Raw genomic sequence first — 20,214 nt, 5'->3', positions numbered from 1 at the left:
TGGGTCGCTTCTTCTTCTTCTTCTACTGTGGCTATCCCAAGCCTTACCAGTCTGAGGTGGTTTCCACAATGGGGACAGGTTTTTGTAGCTTTCCAGTTGCTGGTGCAGCTGTGGATAAAACGTAGCAAAAACAGGGCTTTACGTGGCAGATTTCTCTGCAGGTTTCCTGTCCCAATACCTTGCAGTCCCCCCCCAAAAAAATCAGCACCAGAATATTGTTATATTGATATTCCATTATAACACGGTGTAGCAGGTTCTCTGAATTTTCAGCTTTCATCTTCTTTAAGTAAGTCTCTAGCCGCTTCCCTTTAGAAGATGTGGTTTTTTCCATTAAATCTCTGTAAGTGAGGGGGCTAGTCTTAAAAAACGAAGGCTGAAAGTTCAGAGAATCCAGTACACTTATTATGGTATATAGATATAACAATATTCTGGTGCCAATTTTTTAAATCCCCCCCCCCCCCCGTGGTGGTGGGGAGGAAATGGTTGCCATGTGGGCTGGAAAATCCAAATTTTCCCACCCTCACAGCAGCCATATAGGCTTTATTGGGACCTTTTCCAAAACTTTGGAGCAAAGCAAGTTTGGGACAGATTGGAGAAAAATGGTGGAAATCCCCATAGGCACACTAATGCAATATGATGTGAAGGGGGAGGGAGAAAAAAAAGCTTCCCAAAAGCATTGAACTTGGGGCACATAACCTTTGTGGCTAATGGCCTGATTCAACAAAGCAGAAGCTTTGCAGCTGTATAAGTGTGAATTTCAAATGTGTGGGTCAGCAGCAACTTCATTCCTGGGAAATGTCTTACAGTCTGCCGTAGTTCTTCCTACTTAAAAAAAATGGTACTAAACAAGCTGAGAATGAGCTAAAGCTAGGAAGTAAAGTAGAGGTGCAAATGCACCTTGTCCTGTGCCGTCGCTGCTGTTTCTCCTGTCTCAGGGTTGTTTTCACCTTCTCAGCTGTGCTCTCTGATCTTCACAGATTGGCAATGTCATCCTCATCATCTTTGTCAGCTACGTTGGGAATCGAGTTCACCGGCCTAGGATAATAGGTCTTGGAGGCTTGCTGATGGCAGTTGGAGCCTTCCTTCTGACCCTTCCACATTTCATCTCGCCCCACTACAAATACTCTGCAGCTTTCCTTGGTACGTATTTTGCCAAAGATCTCTGCTGCAGCCCTTGGACAGAAAGTTGGGGGCTTTGTGAAAACATGCTGCCTCCTGTTCTTGGGATCTGTCCTAAAGCACTAACACTGTGCAAAGATCGGCTTTCACATATCCTGTGAGGTAGGTATGATGTCTCCCTGGTAAATAAGCTTGAAAAACGTCATTAAATGTGTAACTACTTGGCTTTGAGCCTTCCTTTCTTCAAAGATCCCCAGAGGCATGCTACAGTCACTGTGCAATGACTTGCCTGTTGTGGGTGTGCCAAACTGGATTAGTGCCAGAGCTACCTGAGGCAATGCATGTTTTGATTTATGTCTGGTATCAATGGACACCGTTCTGTATTGAATCGCTTTGTTCAAAGTGTCAATATCAATGGAGGACCCACCAAAACTGCGCAAGGGCTGTCTGCAATGGAGAAGTAAATGTAAAACATATACTTTCCCTTGCTCCCTAAATTCAGTAACACAAAGGACAGGTGCATTAATCTTCTCATAATCAGCTTTGCCTCCAAACATTCACCCCTTTCATTTCATATCAAGCAGCGTGCCAGGGTCATCTGTCCCCACAAACCTCCTAGGCTGGCTGGAGGAAGTATGGCTTCTCACAGCACCAGCTGATGTTACTTGAGGTGGTGCCAGACATATGTTGAGAAAGTCAACACATCAGTCATTATTCTCTTCTCAAAGAAGGGATGTGTGAAAAGGGAAAACTCCTCCAAGATGGTTGGCAGGTACACATGGCTTCCTTCAATACCTTCTAATCATAGAAAATGATCGTGTAATAACTCTTAGTTCTTCTGTCACATTTATCTGTAGTGCATCTAGGCACTTGCTTGCAGGAAGTAAACTGAAAAGCATTGTTCCCACTTGTCCTCAGAAAGGAAGGAAACAGAGGCATCAGAAGGCTTGGGAACGGCACCTCTGAACCCTAGATTCCCCACAGCCTCTTCTGTACTGACTGCCAATTACACCCAAAATCTTTGTATGCAATCATCTCATTTTGTGGTACTTTGTGGCTGTATGCAACAACATTAGAATTGTGCTTGTGAAGAGAAGGCATATGGAAAATGTCATGTTGAAGTTGGAAGGCCATATGGATTTTGCAGGCAAGTTCTTGTGAGCAAGAGTCAACTGTAGTTCAGTGTCCAGTCCATAGAGCTTTGCTGTGGATTTTCAGACATGTTCTTGGTGGGAAATAGTCCATTAGATATGTGCACTGTAGCCTATAATGGGCAGTTTGTCAACAGATGTGCAAGAGAAATGACCTTTAATAGGATGAGAGATGACCTCTGATGAGAAATGACCTTTGAAATGATAATACCACCAGCACTAAAGCTAACAGTAGGGTACATCTACATCCACAAAAGTTTAAAGGAAGATATAACTAGTGTTTGGAAACATTAGGTTAACTCCTTCCTGGCTACCTTAATAAAGTGCACATTTTAACAGTGAAGGCATTCTGTGGCCTGTGTCTGTGGGCTGGACCCAGCAATCTGTTAGTGGAAGATAACTTCCCACAGGTCTTCCCCACTTCCCCTTCTCACAGTAGCCATTTCTGACCCTGGGAAAGTTGATTTCCAGAATTGTGGAACACACATGGAGTGGGACACATGATGGACTGCAGTGAGGGAGTTAAGGGGGTATTGTTACTGCTCCTGCCTCTACTGTCAATGAAGTTGTGCTGATGCATGGAAGAGAAGGAGGGAGCAATTTGCAGCCCACCAACATGAGTGGCTGTTACTATTTGTGAGTCCTGCAACCCCAGGAATGAACTTTCCTAGGACTGGAAATGACTACTAGAAAAAGATGTCAAGATCTGCAGTCCTTTGTGCAAGTGAATCATCCTATGCCTTTAGGCAGGATAAATGTTCTCGTTTTTCAGATTTAGATATCTTCCTGATGGGCACGTTTGCTGCAAGATTTGCAGATGTATTCTCTCTGTGATAAATTTTTAGAAAAATTCAGACAAGATGGCTTTTGAAGTGATCCCTTGTTAATAGAGAGCCAGTGCGGTGTAGTGGTTAAGAGTGTCAGACTAGTATCTGGGAAACCTGGGTTTGAATCCCCACTCATGCCATAGAAGCATGTTGGGTGACCTTGGGCCAGTCACATAGTCTCAGCCTAGCCTAACTCCCAGGGTTGTTGTGAGGATAAAATGGAGTAGAGGAGAACAGTGTAAGCCACTTTGTATCCCCATTGGGGAGAATGGTGGAATACAAACAAATTAAATAATGTCAACGAATAAGACGTTCTCTGAATTAAGTGCTTTGAACTTCTTTATAAAAACAAAAGGCATCTCTCTCTGTTTTTCATTTATATCAGCTTGCTTATGACACACCCTTGTGATTACATTTGTCTCTTGTTCTTGGAGTCCCTTTTAACTATTTTGTATTTATATGTCCAGACTGGTTTTAATCCCAGAACAGATTTAGGTCTGGTCTACATATGCAGCCTATGCCGCCTGACCCTCTTCACTGACTTGCACAGGTGCCACTCTCCTGTCCCCCATCTTCTTACCAGGACTGCCTTTAAGTTGTCTGGGGACTGCCTCTCTTCTAGCCTCACCTTCACCATCCTGAGGGCATGCCTTCTCTAGTCAGGGCTGCAAAATGATTCTAATGCCCAGTTGCAGCCCATGTTACATCTTTTGGGCCACAGCTGTCCCACCAACTTAACCTTCACAGTGTTTTCACTGCCATAGCTGAGGCCAGCCTTCTGGCCCCACAAACCCCCTTGCCCTTCACACAAAGTACTTTGTTTTCCCCCAGAATGTTTCTCCCAAATTTGCTTAGCAGTACATAAGAACATAAGAGAAGCCAATGTTGGATCAGGCCAATGGCCCATCCAGTCCAATATCCTGTCACACAGTGGCCAAAAACACCAGGTGCCATCAAGAGGTCCACCAGTGGGGCTAGGACACTAGAAGCCCTCCCACTGTTGACCCCCCCCCCCAAGCACCAAGAAGACAGAGCATCACTTGCCCCAGAGTCCCTATCTATACCTTGTGGCTAATAGCCACTGATGGATCTCTGCTCCCTTGAAGCTGTCCATGCTTGTAGCCACCACCACCTCCTGTGGCAGTGAATTCCAAGTGTTAATCACTCTTCGGGTGGAGAAGTACTTCCTTTTATCTGTTCTAACCCGACAGCTCAGCAATGTCATTAAGTGGTAGAAGAAACCATGAGATGGGATCACTTATATGCATTAGGACAAAGTTAATTAAGGCTTCCGGTCGGGCTAAGATGGAGGACTGACACACTTTCGCGATTGTGCGAAGTGAGCGACGGCCGCTTTTGACAGCTTGGGCAGTTTTTAGCCCAACGCATCGCTCCCCAGTGAGGGGGGGGGGGACAAGCAGGCAGCAGCGCCTAAGAGGGAGTGTGAGGTTGGCGTGATCCGGCTCCCGAAGGAGCCGTTTCATGCTTTGATCTCCTCCCCCGAAGAAGGCAAGTGCCAAGCAACTCTGCAGCGGCCGTTCGAGCCGGATTACCGGTTTAAGCTCTCTACCAGCCGACCTCTTGAAGATGGGCAACAACAGTAAGTGAAAAGAAGCAATGCGAAACCCGATTTGATCGTGCTAGATAACAATAAACGTGCCGCTTACCTGAACTGTGATAAGATAAAAATTGAAACAAGCGGTTGAGCGGGAAATGACCAAACATTCCCAGAAATCCGATTCCGGCAAAGAAAATAGTTGATTGAAGGCTTTAAAACAGTAAAAAAGAACATTGTTTAACATTCCTGCGGTGGGAATTGAGATATGTGCGCAGCCGAAAACCGAAACTGACGAACTGTATCGCGGGAGGAGCAGGCCGGTGTAACGAAAAAAATACTCCGAGGTGCTGGAACAGGAAGAGGAAGCCCTGAAAGAAGGGCTGAAGCCAACAGGAAGCCAACAGGAAGAGACTCGGAGCTACAAGAGAGCAGAACCGGAAGTGAGTGTATACGAACAGACGGGACCTGGAATACGGTAACCTGACCTACTCTATACCCGAATACCATAGAGAAGTTGCGCCCGACATTTTGAGGAGGACCTGACTTTAAATTTGACTTTAAACTTCTTTTAGAGGGTTTTTAAAAGCGAAAATAGAAGGGAATGGCTGATTGAAGGCTACCCTTTAGAAGAGACTGTTTGTTTGTGAATTTGCGCACCGCAGGAAAAGCACCAAAACGGAGACCAGAAGAGGACCGAAAAGAGCTGACTCTGATCCTGACGTTAAGCCAAAAGTGAGACCAAGAACTAATTCAACACCAACTAGGCTGACACCAACCCCCAAGATGTCAAAAGAGAGGGAGAAGGATAAGAAAGAGATGTATGCTGCCATGGAGGCAATGGAGAAAAGGATGCTGGAAGCAATACAAGCTATGGGAGAACAAAGTGAAAAAAGGATGGGGGAACAGATTGAAAAGCAACTGGAGGCACAAATGGCAAAGCAGACTCAGATTCATCTGAAACAACTTGAAGAGGTTCAGGAGAAGAACATAGCGGCAATTAAAGATTTGGTCACTACTGAGATAACTTCAATCAAGCAAGAAATAGAAGGAGTCAAAAAGGAGATTCAGGCTAATGCAACCAAAACTACGGAAGTGGAAGAGAAGATGCAACAAGTGGAAGAAAAACAGGATTCTTTGACTCAGCAATTTAGAAGATCAGAAACAATGATGGAGTTCAGAAGGATGCAAACCCATCTGAGATTCAGGGGCATTAAAGAGAAGGAAAATGAAGATATAAGAGATGAAATGATGAAGGCAATAACATCATATTTGGAAGAAGATGAAGGGACAATGGACTCTGATTTTGATTTGATATACAGAGTGAACTCCAGAATTGCAGAAAAGAAAAATTTACCAAGAGATGTTATTGTACAATTTGTAACAAGAACAACTACAGAAGATATTTTTAAGAAACAATTCACCGTCCCTTTTGAAATGGAAGGAAACAAGATTATGGTGATGAGAGAACTCCCCCGAGCAGTACTGCAAGACAGAAAAAGGTATAAGCCTTTGGTGGATAAACTGAGGACTTTGAATATTAGGTACAGATGGGAAATTCCACAAGGCTTATCCTTTACTTACAAAGGTGGGAGAGTCCAGATCAGGTCGGTGACGGATTTTTATAAATTTAAGGCGGACAATTCTGACGTCTTTGGAGAACTTTAAATTAAGAATCTACAATGGATTACAAATTGTTGTCATGGAACGTGAATGGATTAAATTCACCTAACAAGAGGAAAAGAATCAATTATTGGATACAAAAACAAAATTGTAACTTGATATGCTTGCAAGAAACTCATATTAGAAAACTGGATGCCAAATATTTAAAAAATGTTAAATTGGGATTAGAATTTTATTCCTCGGCCTTAAATAAGAAAAAAGGTGTGGTGATATATGTGAAAAAGGATTTACAACCTAAAGAAATTTTCAAAGATTTGGAAGGAAGATATGTGGGTGTGGAAGTGATGATTCAACAGAAAAAGACACTGGTGGTCAATATATACGCACCCAATGGAGCAAAAGAAAAGTTCTTTAAGGACTTAACTGAACACCTACAAGGACAAACTTATGATCAAGTTATTTTGGCCGGAGACTTTAATGGAACTATAGATCGGCTGGATAGACAATCACAAAAAGGCAACGAAATTAGTGGAAAATTGCCAAAGAACTTTTTTGAACTAGTCAAACAGGAAAAACTAGAAGATGTGTGGAGGAAATGGAACCCAACGCAGAAAGATTTTACTTTTTATTCCAATAGACATTGCTCTTTTTCCAGAATTGATATGATTTGGATGTCAGAAGAATTGTCAATGAAAACACAAAAAATAGAAATCCTGCCTAGATGTAACTCGGATCACAACCCTGTTTTGTGGACCTCTACTGAAAGGAATAAATCCTTTCTTTGGAGAATAAATGAAGATTTGTTGGATAAAAAAGGTGTTATGGAAATGTTAAAAGAAGAAACAAAACAATATTTCCAACAAAATCTGAATAAAGAGACTTCAATACAGGTAGTGTGGGACGCTTACAAAGCTGTGATGAGAGGGATTCTCATCTCACAAAATGTGAAGCAAAAGAAGGAAAAACTTCAAAGGCAAGTGGAAGTATTGGAACAAATAGCCCAAAAAGAAAAAGAACTGAAGAAGAAACCGGGGAAAAAGAAGATTATTAGAGAACTACAGTTGCTGAAAGAACAGCTGAATGATTTTTTGAACCAAGAGCTTTATTGGAATTTAAAGAAGTTACAACAGAAATCTTTTGAAGGGGCGAATAAACCGGGGAAATATCTAGCTTGGCAACTCAAAGCAAGAAAAGAAAGAAGAATGATAACCAAAATTATAGAAGAAGGAAAAGAATTCGTTGACCCTAATGGTATAAAGAGAAGTTTCTTCAAGTATTATGCTAAATTGTTTCAAGCAAATAGAATTGATCTTGAGAAGATTGAAAGATATTTAGAAGAGATTCCACTATCCAAAATAAGCAAAGAGTTTAAAGATTTACTAAATGGGCCAATCCAAACAGAGGAAGTGAGGAAGGCAATTGAAGAAGCGAAGTTGGGGAAGGCGCCAGGGCCGGACGGATTTACCGCGAAGTTTTATAAAAAAATGAAAGAGGAACTTGTCCCGGCCCTGGAAGCTTTATCCAACGACATACGGATGTGCAAGAAAGTGCCAGACTCATGGAAAGAGGCAATCATTTCATTGATACCAAAGGAAGGCCAAGAACTAACGAATGTAAAGAACTACAGGCCAATTTCTCTCCTAAATAATGACTATAAGATCTTTGCAAAAATTATTGCAGAAAGAGTGAAAAACTACTTACAAACAGTGATTTCAGAAGATCAAGCGGGCTTTCTGCCAAAAAGACAAATTCGAGATAATGTAAGAATAGTAATGGACGCAGTGGAATACTATGAAAAGCACCCTGAAAAAGAGGTAACTTTTTTGTTTGTGGATGCGGAAAAAGCATTTGACAATCTTAATTGGAAGTTTATGTTACAGATGATGGAAAAAATTGATACGGGACAACAGTTCAGAAATTGTATTGAAGCTATCTATTCGGAACAAAGAGCTACACTGAATGTAAATAAAGAATTGACCGATAGCTTCAAGGTACAGAAAGGTACTCGGCAGGGTTGTCCCTTGTCACCGCTATTGTTCATTTGGGTGTTGGAGGTACTTTTACAAAAAATACAACAAGATCAAGAGATTAAGGGTTTGACACATAAAGGTTTTAAATATAAATACCGTGCTTTTGCAGATGACGTAATGTTTATTGTGGAAAACCCGACGGAAGAGTTACCGTTACTATTTCAAAAAATAAAAGATTTTGGAGAATTGGCAGGATTTTATGTAAACAAGAATAAAACGAAGCTTATTTGCAAAAATATGACGAAACAAAAACAAGTGGAACTACAAAATTTGGTACAATGTGAAGTGGTAAAGAAGACGAAATACTTAGGCATTGAGTTAACTGCAAAGAATATAGACTTATATAAGAACAATTATGAAAAACTATGGGCTAAGTTAACCCAAGACTTTAAGAAATGGGACAAAATGAACTTGTCACTGATGGGAAGAATTTCAGTTATAAAAATGAATGTCCTACCACGTTTGATGTTCCTGTTCCAAACAATACCAATACTTAGTAAGACAGATTTGCTGCAAAGGTGGCAACAAGAACTATCAAAGTTTGTTTGGGCAGGCAAGAAACCGAGAATTAAGATGAAAATACTTTGTGATGCCAAGGACAGAGGTGGACTACAGCTACCAAATCTCAGATTATATTATGAAGCGGTTTGTATGACCTGGTTGAAGCAATGGGTGAAATTAGAAAATGATAAGCTATTGGGGTTAGAAGGTCATGATTGTAGATTTGGTTGGCATGCATATTTATGGTATGACAAAACAAAAATGGATAGCTTTTTTAAGCATCATGTGGTAAGAAAAGCATTATTTGTGGTATGGATGAGATATAAAAAATATTTTGGTGATGTAAGGCCACTTTGGATTGTACCAGTGGAAGTGTTAACATCTTACTCAAGACGTAGAGACAAAGATTGGTTGCTGTATAAAGACATAATAAAAAAAGAGGGAACAGAATGGGTAATGAAAAAGCAGAATGAAATTGAATATGAATATGAATGGTTGAAATACATGCAGATCTCTGACCTTTTTAGGTCAGACAAAAGAAATTATGGTTTTAGAGAGGAAAAAAATGAAATGGAAAAGGTATGGGAGAGTGGAGGGGGAAAAGATATCTCTAAAATGTATAAAGTGTTGTTAAAATGGTATACAGAAGATGAGACTGTGAAAGAGCAAATGTTAAAATGGGCAATAAATATGAATAAGGAAATTGACATAGAAACCTGGGAATATTTGTGGAAAAATGCTATTAAAATATCACCCTGTACCAATGTTAGAGAGAATTGTTACAAAATGATGTATAGGTGGTATATGACCCCAAAGAAAATTGCAAATATGAACCAGAATATGTCAAATAAATGTTGGAAATGTAAAAAACATGAGGGCTCATTTTACCATATGTGGTGGACTTGTGAAAAAGCTACACTCTTTTGGACAAAAGTCCACAAAGAAATGCAAAAAATACTTAAGTGCTCTTTCAAGAAAGCGCCTGAAATTCTGCTTTTGGGACTAAAAATGGAAGAAGTTAACTCGACTAAAAGGACTTTATTCTGGTACCTTATTACAACAGCGAGGATGATTTATGCACAATTTTGGAAGACTGAGAAAGTACCAGAAATCGAAGACTGGATACAAAAAGTTCTGTTCATGGCAGAAATGGATAAAATTACAAAGAAGTTGAATAATCAAGACAACGTGTTTTTTCAAGAATGGAATGACTTTAAAATATATCTGGAAAAGAACTGGGATGTAAAACAAAACTTAATATGTTTAGATCAATATTAAGTCAAATGATGTTATCTTGAGGTTGGATGATAACAAATGATGTGTTAATGATATAATGAAATTTGTAAGAAGGGGGAGAAGCATTGCGGGAAGCCACTGGAGGGAGGGGAGGAAGGGAATGAGGTAAACAATGGACTGAATGATTTAATCTTATATGTTATGTTCCTAAGAAAATAAAAATTTGTTTACCAAAAAAAAAAGGACAAAGTTAATTAAGTTGGTATTTTTATCTCATCAATCCCAAACCATTTTCACTTAACAAAAACATATTTTGGCATGAAATACATCTCTAATATAGCCCCCATGGTAATTGAATTTATAAGAAAAAAATCTAAGATGGTTAGGAAAGCTCCTGTTTTCTGGAAATACATTCCAATCTCATGTAATAACAGTTTCTTAATGAACATGTATGTGAATGTTTGTGGTTTCATGCTATTGTGTGTGGAAAACTATATTACATTAACTGAAACCCCTAAGTTACCTGGTCAGCATTTTTGCTTCTGCCATGTTAAAATTTGATTAACCCTCCCACAAGGCCACGGAGTCACTCATTAAATGCTGTGAGTTGACGGGAATGCTAGCAGTTGAGAAAATGAATAAATAAGAAGGTAAGAGAAAGAAGAGCACTAGTGTGCATGGCAAGGGAGGTTACATTTGGCTTAATTTTTTTTATTGGATGTGGAGTCCCAGCAATATTAAGGATTATTTTGTTCACTCTAAAAGGAGCTGCAAATCCTTTGAATCATAGGTTGGGGTTGACTTCACTGTTTCTTTCATGGACAGCTTGTTTACAATCTCAAAACTAATGGATAATGTGAAAGCACATAAGAGCCACGGACAACTTAGCAGTGTCCTTATGAACCCTTCCACAATTATCTAGCTGGCTTTTGGTCTCCTCGCCTTCAGCCTACCTGTAGAACATTAGATTCCACCATAGAACACTAGATTTCACAACACATCAATGCATTTTGGTTCAAAGCTGTTTCTGAACATAACTCTGAGAGCAGTGTTGCAGTAATATCTTGAAAGAAAAGGGTGATGACAGCTGCTGATTAAAATGAGGAAGTTTATGGTTCTGGAAGGTCTCTAGGAATGAGGGATCATTAGGGATGTATTTAGTTCAGAGTATTTAAGTCAGCCCCATTAGTGAGGTTTTCAAATCCATGAGTGCAGCTGCTAATGCCACAAACTTGTTGATCTCTGGAATATGATTTTACAGAAGACAAAAGCAGAGTTCCAGTGTGCCATGTTCTGCATGTGCATGGGAGGGGGGCTCAATTTCTCACCTCTGGTGGAAGTAGCCCCCCCTGAACCCCTTGAAAAACACCTCCCAAGGAGCAGCAATTTGGAGCAGCAATCCCCAAGGTGTAAGGGGAAGCTACTGAAAGGAAAAGTCAACTCCCACCTCATGTATAATCAGTTCAAGCATGCACTTGGGCTTCTTTAGATCTAGGATATGGTTCTGGTGCCCCCGGGATCTGACTTTCCCCATATGAAGATACCATATACTGAATCCAACAGCTAGTCCATCAGAGACAGTATTCACTACTCAGACTGACAGCAGCTCTCCAAGGTTCAGATGAAGGTCTTCCAACAACACCTGCTGCCTTGTCCTTACTGGAGATGCTGGGGTGTGAACCTGGGACTGCCTGCTTGCCAAGCAGATAACCCTGCCATTGAGCCACAGTGCCTCCCTGGCCTCTCTGTTTACTTTCTGTGTATTAGGCTTCCACAACAAATCATGAGAAAGATGTACATTGTTCTTTCAGTGCAGGTGAATAATGTATGTGCAAAGCGTAAGACCATGAGATGCTTTCCCATCTGTATATTTATAGGCAGATTTTGAAGTGAAAAGTTATGCTTGTGATCAGGTGGAACTTTGTTTTTCAGAACTGTTGCATTCCTTTCTTCCAGATAAGAACAGCAGCATCACAGCTGATATCTGCCTTAGAAAGAATGAACACTCAGTCACAAACTCCACTGCAGATACCCGGTCAGAACAAAGCTCGTTGTGGGGACTAATGGTAGTTGCCCAGCTGTTGGCAGGAATCGGGAGTGTCCCAATTCAGCCTTTTGGGATCTCCTATGTGGATGATTTTGCAGAGCCAAATAACTCTGCTTTATATATAGGTAAATGTTTTCTTGTAATTTAAGTAAGACAGTGCCTTTATTTTTGAAGCTTGGGTTCACTTTACCTTACTGTAAGTGTGCTTTGGGGGAGGATCCTAACTATGGAAAAGTGTCTTCCCATTCTTGATATATAGCCAGTTCTACTGAGTTGCACAGATCTGATAGTTCCCTCTATTGATAACATCCCACCTTCTTCCAAGGGGCTCAGGGCAGTTTGTGTGGCTCTCTCCTTGTCAGTTCTGTCCCCACATCCACTCTGTGTTGTAAGTTAGGGCCAAGGTCACCCAGTGAGCACTATAGGGATTTGAACCCATGTCTCCCTAGTCTTACCCAGACACTGCTATCTCTACAGAGCACCCTGTAGTGTAAACTGTAACACTGAAAGGACCTAACACCCAGGCCTGCTAGCAAGACTGACGTGGGTATACTGAAAATCCTCAAAGTTCTTTCCAATATGATTCCTTGAATCACAGTGGTGGCTGAGGGGGCACACTCCTGTGAGTGAAAACTGCAGTGCTCACCATAAGAAACCCCCTTCTATCAAAGAAAGCACAGCAGAGCATGGCAAGAGGCCTTTTGACATAAATAGGAGGACCATGGGGAGAACATGGACAAACAGGATTCTACAAACTATCAAGCAGTTCAGCTTCAGGTTTTAAAATTGTGAACTGGCTTTCTTGAAGGTCAGGACAAAGTTTGATTCAGCTTTTAATCAAAGGTTTGTGCTTCTTATGGGTGAAGGGGGAGAAGACTTCTTTAAAAAGAGAGAAGCTATTTTTAAAGCTTTTTTTTTGTTGTTGTTGTTGTTCTAGGTCGGGGATGGCCAAACTGCAGCTCGGGAGCCGCGTGTGGCTCTTTCACACCGTCTTATTTAATGTTAAGAGAAAGCAAATCTCTATATTTTTAAATAAAAACGTGTGTGTAATATTTGTTCATACCTTGTGGCTCTCAAACATCTGGTGTTTATCCTGTGTGGCTGTTACATTAAGTTTGGCCACCCCTGCCTTAGGTGAATTTAACAGGCCAATTCTCTAACTGGAGGCTTTGAGGGAAAGTGTGAAGTCCAGTCTTAAAATCCATTGGCTGGGATTTTTTCCCAGTGTTGTGCCAGGACAAGTGTCCCAAGCCTCCTCAAGCCATCCTTATCATACGGCACAAGGTGCCACTAGCATGAATGACTTCGCAAAGTCAAAGGTGGCTGCTGCATCCCAGTTAGGACCAGCTCTTGGCACCCCGACCTTTGGGACTCTTAATGCCTGGCTAATGCTCTGCTGCCACTCTGCAAACAACAGTGGCCTGAGGTTTTTCAGTAAGTGGGAATTTTTGGATTTGGCAGGTGGAAATTATGAGAATACTCAATCCCGATCTAAAAAGCTTCCATTTGTTTCCAAGGCTGTTACAGGTTTCCCCTAGTAGAATTCCAAATGACTCGGCTATGGACTTAAGCCCCAGGTTGGCTATTAGTATTCCAACTACTGTTTGTTTGCTCCCTGTACTTCTACTTGGCCTTTCTCGCTGAAAGCAGGTAGTTCTGGATTACTCGGTTCACGCCTGATTCAGATACAGATGTGCTGTTTAAGAAGCTCTAAACCTCTCATTAGCTTTCCTGTATCATATCTTCAACTGCTGGCCAGAGGTATACCTCAATAACAGTTCTAGTTTATTTTGGGTATAGAAGTAATACTATTAGGGAATCTCTGCTTCCTTTTTAAGCTTTCATTAGAGCATAACTATTGCTTTCTTTATACTGACTAAATCAACAGAAGATTATACCTAGATCATTAAAAGTGAGCGATTAGGTAAAGGTAAAGGTTCCCTTGCTCGAAAACCAGTCGAGTCCGACTCTAGGGTTGCGGTGCTCATCTCCGTTTCAGAGCCGAAGAGCCAGCGCTGTCTGAAGACGTTTCCGTGGTCATGTGGCCGGCATGACTAAACACCAAGGTGCACGGAACGCTGTTACCTTCCCACTGAAGTGGTACCTATTTATCTACTTGCAATTTCTTGCTTTTGAACTGCTAGGTTGGCAGGAACTGGAACTAGAGACGGGAGCTCACTCCATCATGCGGCACCCGGGTCTTGAACTGCTGAACTACCGACCTTCCACAGCCTGCAGTTCAGCGTCTTAACCACTTGAGCCATCGCAGCTCATTACATTACATTACATTACATACATTACATAAGTCCAAAATAAGTAGGTCACAGGCAATGACCCCCTTTGAAGAAAAAAACTCTATTCAGCTTCTCCTGTTTATAGGATTTTAACATTGTCTTCGAACAATAGTTAATACAGTCTCAGCTTACTCATTATCTTATAACTTCAAGCACCATACAAAGTTATCTATACTGTTAGCTCATTCTTGCTAATTATTTTAACAAAGTCTATTCAAAAACAGTGATTACAAGTTTCTCATACGTATGGATGTCTTCTGGCCCTCAACCAACACGTCTTTGAATAAGGTCTTCACTTCCATGAGGTTGGGCCTCAACAAACAGTATCTATTGATATGTGTTCTAATCTACACAAGACTGTATAACTGTGTTACTACTTTGTTTTTGTCCCTGTCCAAGTCAATTTTGTTCTGGGTCTCTAAACTCCCTTTTTGGCATGCTTTAACTGGGAGGCCAGGCTAGCTTTGTTTTTGTGCACAGAGACATCTATTGTTGTTGTTGTTGTTGTTGTTGTTATTCCCTTCTGTTTCTGGCTATATCCACAACAGGATTACAGAATCAGAACAAGCAATGTGATAAATAAGACAGTATGAGATAGGCCATAAACAATGTAGTAACTAGATTACAAAGAATTGAGATTAGTGTAGTACAAACAATATACATACAGAAAGCAGTGTAATAGAATACAATCCAATATAATGCATACAACAAACAGTGCAATACACAATAACCCTGTTCCCTATATAAAAGTCCAAAGACATAAAGAGGAAAATCTAAAATAAAGAGGAAGAAGTAATCTGGCAGGAGGTGTTACCTTCATGCCTGAAATGTTTCAGCTGAGGGTTCATTCTCCCATTTTCATGTTCTCTATCTGTTTGTGGTTGTTGGTGTTTTTGTTAGATGCTAAGTAATTGAAAGGTGACTCAAATAAGTTGAGAGCAGGGCATGGCAAAGGGTCATAGAAGCTTGCAGGCACCGAGAATTGTGGTTATCTGAATATTCTGATAATGAGGGTTCGTTGTTCCAAACTATCTCTTTCCAGTTATTAAAAAGGAAACCAATTAAGTGATAACATTTCTTTCCAGTGTAGAAAGTGAAAAGCATAGTAAACATAATGATTAGCAAGCTGTAAAAGATGGCTGAAATGAGACCGGAGGGCTCAGTTTTACAGCACTTGTGCATGCTAGTGCACAACCAGCAATAATACTTTAGCAATACTGGTTACTGGGAGGGCCAGGCAGATCTGAGTGTGTCCTTAAAATAAAAGGGACCAGCTCAGGCCCAGTTATACAGACAAAGCAGATGTGCGTTTATTTCCTTATTTTGCAGAATATGTTTCTGCAGGTCACAGGAGGGAGCAAGGAGCTGTCATTTTAGAGCAAGTACAGTTTGGTCTGGGAACACTGAATCCATATTTTTGGTACAAAAGACTGGGTGGCCATAGTCAAATAAGTAAGAACAAAGCACTTTTCTGCTGAGTGCTGAGAAGTCCAGGTTCTCTGTGGTCTTTATTTTCCAGAACGTTCCATTTTGTTAACAGAGTTGATGCTCACTAAGTACCTGTTATCAATGCTGTTAATTTTTATGGAACTGAGAGATGACACAGCGTTCCCAGCCTTGAGTTTCTGAAAAATCTTTATGGACTTTGGAATCCATGCTCCACAAAGCCAAGTAGTCCTCACAGAATATTTTAATATGCATCTCAGTCTACATGAGAACCGGTGTGATGTAGTAGTTAGAGAATCAGACAAGGAAGTAAGAGACCCAGGTTCAGATTCCCATTCTACCATGGAGACTCACTGGGCCAGTTTTATGCTCTAAGACTAACCTACCTCATAGAGTGGAGGTGGTGAGAATATAACAGTGGAGGGGAAGGGAAATGATGTTATAAGCCAGTTTGGGTCCCCAGTGGGGAGAAAAACAGAGTATAAATGTCTAAATAAATGAATGCATCTCATGTTGAACATTAAGCACTTAATATAAATATATACAATTCAGAATGAGTCTGTGTTGGATCTTTTTTACTTCTTCCTATTACTTGAAGCATTAAGTGTATTAATTATAGGAATGAAAAATCAGAATAATTTATTTGCAGATGTTTCCTAAAAGATGACTTTCTTCTGAAGTACATAAAACTGCATCAAACCCAAGTAGACAGTAAAAGATTTTTAATAAAGTGAAAAGTATGTTCATCTGTGCTTTGAGGTAAAATGTTTTGTAAACTTAGGATCAGAGATCCTCTCCTGTTAGGCTTTATTGTGCCACATTTGATGAACATATGAAATGCCCTCATTGGTCCAACTTGCTCAGTATTGTTCAATATTGTCTGTTCTGACCTGCATCGGCTCGGAGATCTCATTCAGAGAGAGGGTCTTTCCCAGTACCTCCTAACTGGGATCTCTGAACCGGAAATGCCAGAGACTGAACATGGAGGTAGTCCAGGGAAGACAGCTGCTCTACTACTTAGCTACAGCCCCACTTCTATAGTTATTGCTTTGCAATAGTCCATTTGGAGTTTGGCAGCAATCTCGTGTATGGTTTGGCTGCTTATGTGGTTTGGCGGCTTGAATTCCCTTGATTTCAATGAATGTAAGTAACCTAACTTTGTTCAGGGTTGCCACTGTCACCTTTTGTTCACAGTTGGGCTAAAGTACTCATAAAATTAGGATCCAAAAATACATTTGACTGTAATTACTTCTGGCAGTGCAATCCTAAACAGAGTTACATCCTTCTAAGGTCATTGACTTCAGCTGCCCTGTGAGACTGTGGAGTCTGCAGAAGACACAATTCTGAAGTTTCCAAGTTGTCTGGGAGCAATTCTTCTTCACAGGTTCAGGATCTTCCCTTTGACAACTCATCTCTGTGCTTCTGCGCGTATTCTTCTGTTGTCCTAAGTGTTTTAAGCATTGAGTATCACAAATAAGCATTCTGTTTTCAGTGTGCATTTGTACCAGTTCCAGAATGTGTATCCTTGTCCATGTATCTTTGTTGAACACTTTTGTAAGTTTGAGATACATCGTGGATAGAACATTGTTAATTAAGAACTGCTAAATTTCAACAAGAACACTTTCCTAAGTTTGAGACATATTGTGGGTGGAGCATTGTTAATTAAGCATTGCTAAATTGCTAAATATCAACAAGGGGCTGTGGTGGCTCAAGTGGTTAAGGCGCTGAACTGCAGACCGAAAGGTCAGTAGTTCAGCAGTTTGAGACCTGAGTGCCGCATGACAGAGTGAGCTCTCGTCTCTGGTCCCAGCTCCTGCCAACCTAGCAGTTCAAAGCAAGAAATTGCAAGTAGATAAATAGGTACCACTTCAGTGGGAAGGCAACAGCATTCCATGCACCTCAGTGTCTAGTCATACTGGCCACATGACCACGGAAATGTCTTCGGACAGCGCTGGCTCTTCGGCTTGGGAACGGAGATGAACACCGCATCCCTAGAGTCGGATCCGACTGGCTTTCGAGCAAGGGAAATCTTTGCTTTTACCTAAATATCGACAAGATTGATGGTATCCTTTCAAATGGCAGTTTCTCTTTGGATAAATAAGTGGTGCAGCATTAAAGTGCTGAAGAAATAATTAACTTTTTTTAGTTTTAAATACTGTTTACCTCTCCTGTGTGCTTAAAAAAAACATGCTCCATAAAGAATTACCGTAGTGGTTTGGAAGCCGCTTAACTGACATAATACATGATTATCCATTAATTCATTTATTAATTCCATCTCTCTCACTTTCAGCAATCTTATTTGCCATATCAGTGTTTGGCCCAGCATTTGGATATCTCCTTGGCTCAGCAGCACTGCAGATCTACGTGGACACTGGGAGAGTTGACCTGAGTGAGTGCCTGTCATTTAAACATTTAAACTATTTTTGTGTTGCCTTTCCACCCACTTATAATGGAGGCCTTACAGTTTAGGCTCTAAGCTAGGGTTGCCAACTTCCTGGTGGGGCCTGGAGGTCTCCTGGTATTACAAGTTGTCTCCAGACTACAGAGATCCCATTTCCTTGGAGGAAAAGGCAGCTTTGGAGGGTGGACTGTGTGGCATTAAATCCCACTGAGGTCCTTCCCCTCCTCAAAACCTGCCCTCCCCCAGGCCCCCACTCCCAAATCTCCAGGAATTTCTCAACCCAGCATTGGCAATCCTACTCTCTCATACATTCATGAGCCCATATTCTGAGTCACATGATATGTCTGGGACTTGGAAATTGACCCACAGCCATGCAGAATCCGCATCTGTACTCTTATTGCTAGCGTTGTTGCAGAATGCACAGAATGGCTTCTCTGGCTCCTGTCACAGATTCTTGATATTTTGCTGAGTGACAGGCAATCCCCAAACGGGCACAGTCAGAGATAATGGCATGTACCCTACCAGCAAAGTCTGAAGCCTTCCTACAGGCTGAGGCCTTACCTATATGTTCCAATGGACACAAGCTATGTCAGGGGTCCCTTGACATGACTCCCAGCTACACTTGGATGGGGTGGGGGCTCACCTTTATAAAATACTGTCTTGTTTGGTGCAGTTTCAAGCACTTCAGGGGGGAAGGGGCTTCAGGGTTCCCTCCCACACTGTTTTTGCAAGCAGAAATAATCAAGGGAGAAGCTGTTTGCTCCTTTCTTGGGCTCTCTCTGTATCCTGTGAAACTGTGACTTGTGTAAATTGTAACATGTAGATTATCCCTCAGGAGCCTTCCTCCAATAGTCAAGCCACTTAAGATGGAGGAAGATAGGATGCATGCCCTGTGGTTTTCTCTGATTTCCTGTACCTGAATCAAAAACTTCTTCACTGTTCACTGTTGCAGATGAGTGCCATAAAGCAGGTAGCAGGTTAGCGAATATTATTGCTGTGAGCAACTTAACTGAACAATAAGGTAACTGGGCATGCAGTGTGCAGCAGTGATTCAGATCTGTACCATTGCCTCAAAAAACAGGATCACGAAACTGCGGGGGAAATCGGGCGAACCCACGGGTCAAAATCAGCCTCGCGGCTTCGGGTGTGAAATTGACCAATAGAGCCAGGGCAAACGGCGGCGCAACAGCGAGGCAGCTCTAGTGCGAAATCAGCCTAAGTAATGACACCATTCTAAGTTTGTTGAAGTCAATGGGCTTAGAAGGATGGCCTGAGAGCTGATCTCTGTTTCTGCCAGTTTGCTCCATTACAGGCCCAAGCATGTAGTGTGGTGTTCGTTCCAGCAGCCAGGGGTTTTCTTTTTAGATTGTTTCGATGCTGAAGAATTCTGCATTTCTTTGAAGCAATGTAGGTTTACAGACTTACCATCTGAGCGATATTGAAAGTAAATGTGCTGAGATCAGGTGAAAACAAAACCCTGGGTCCATTCTTTGTGGTCGTACCTTGATGACATCACCCGATCTGGAGTGGGATAGCCACATCCAGGGAAGCTGAACCATTGTTTTGGTGAGGCATGGGCTCTTTTTGCATGCACACTTCTTAATCCTGGAGGGCAGGAAGTCGGCACAGAGCAGCAAGAGCTGTGGAAACTGCTATTTATTCTTTCCCCTCATAACAATGAGGGTAGACACTTTCCATGCCAGCTCCAGTGAAGTGCGAACCTCTTCTGATCAAGGCCTCCTGCTTGGAGGATGTCCGCTCTAGAAGTGGAATGATTTTCTGTCTCTTGTCTAGGGTCCCCAGGGAGTGTGGACTGAAAATTCGGCCTCATTAAAACTGTTGTGCCGCTAACATCAGTGACAAAGCTTGTGCTTGACTCTCGGCCAACAAACCTCTGCCCGGCCTGGGAACAATGGGATGGGAGATTCTTTCCAGGAAGAGATCAGCTAATGTTTCCATCTGCCCTGCCTGCACATATCGCTAG

The 20,214-nt window shown here is 41.5% G+C and overlaps 1 protein-coding gene across 1 annotated transcript in view; it reads left to right on the top strand.

Annotated features, from left to right (window-relative positions):
• The window catches only part of SLCO2A1 (solute carrier organic anion transporter family member 2A1), a 79,997-nt gene that overhangs the window by 32,050 nt on the left and 27,733 nt on the right, over positions 1–20,214 (top strand). Inside the window, exons 3-5 of the mRNA XM_015415383.1 lie at positions 978–1,140; positions 11,999–12,214; positions 18,120–18,218. Of these exons, the coding sequence (XP_015270869.1) occupies positions 978–1,140; positions 11,999–12,214; positions 18,120–18,218 (478 nt within the window). The remainder of the gene's footprint in view (positions 1–977; positions 1,141–11,998; positions 12,215–18,119; positions 18,219–20,214) is intronic.

This window comes from Gekko japonicus, unplaced genomic scaffold, assembly GCF_001447785.1.
Source record: "Gekko japonicus isolate JY-2015 unplaced genomic scaffold, Gekko_japonicus_V1.1 scaffold1046, whole genome shotgun sequence".
In the NCBI taxonomy this organism is placed as follows: Eukaryota; Metazoa; Chordata; class Lepidosauria; order Squamata; family Gekkonidae; genus Gekko; species Gekko japonicus.
Note: the sequence above shows the minus strand (reverse complement) of the source record. Positions and strands in the feature narration are given on the sequence as shown.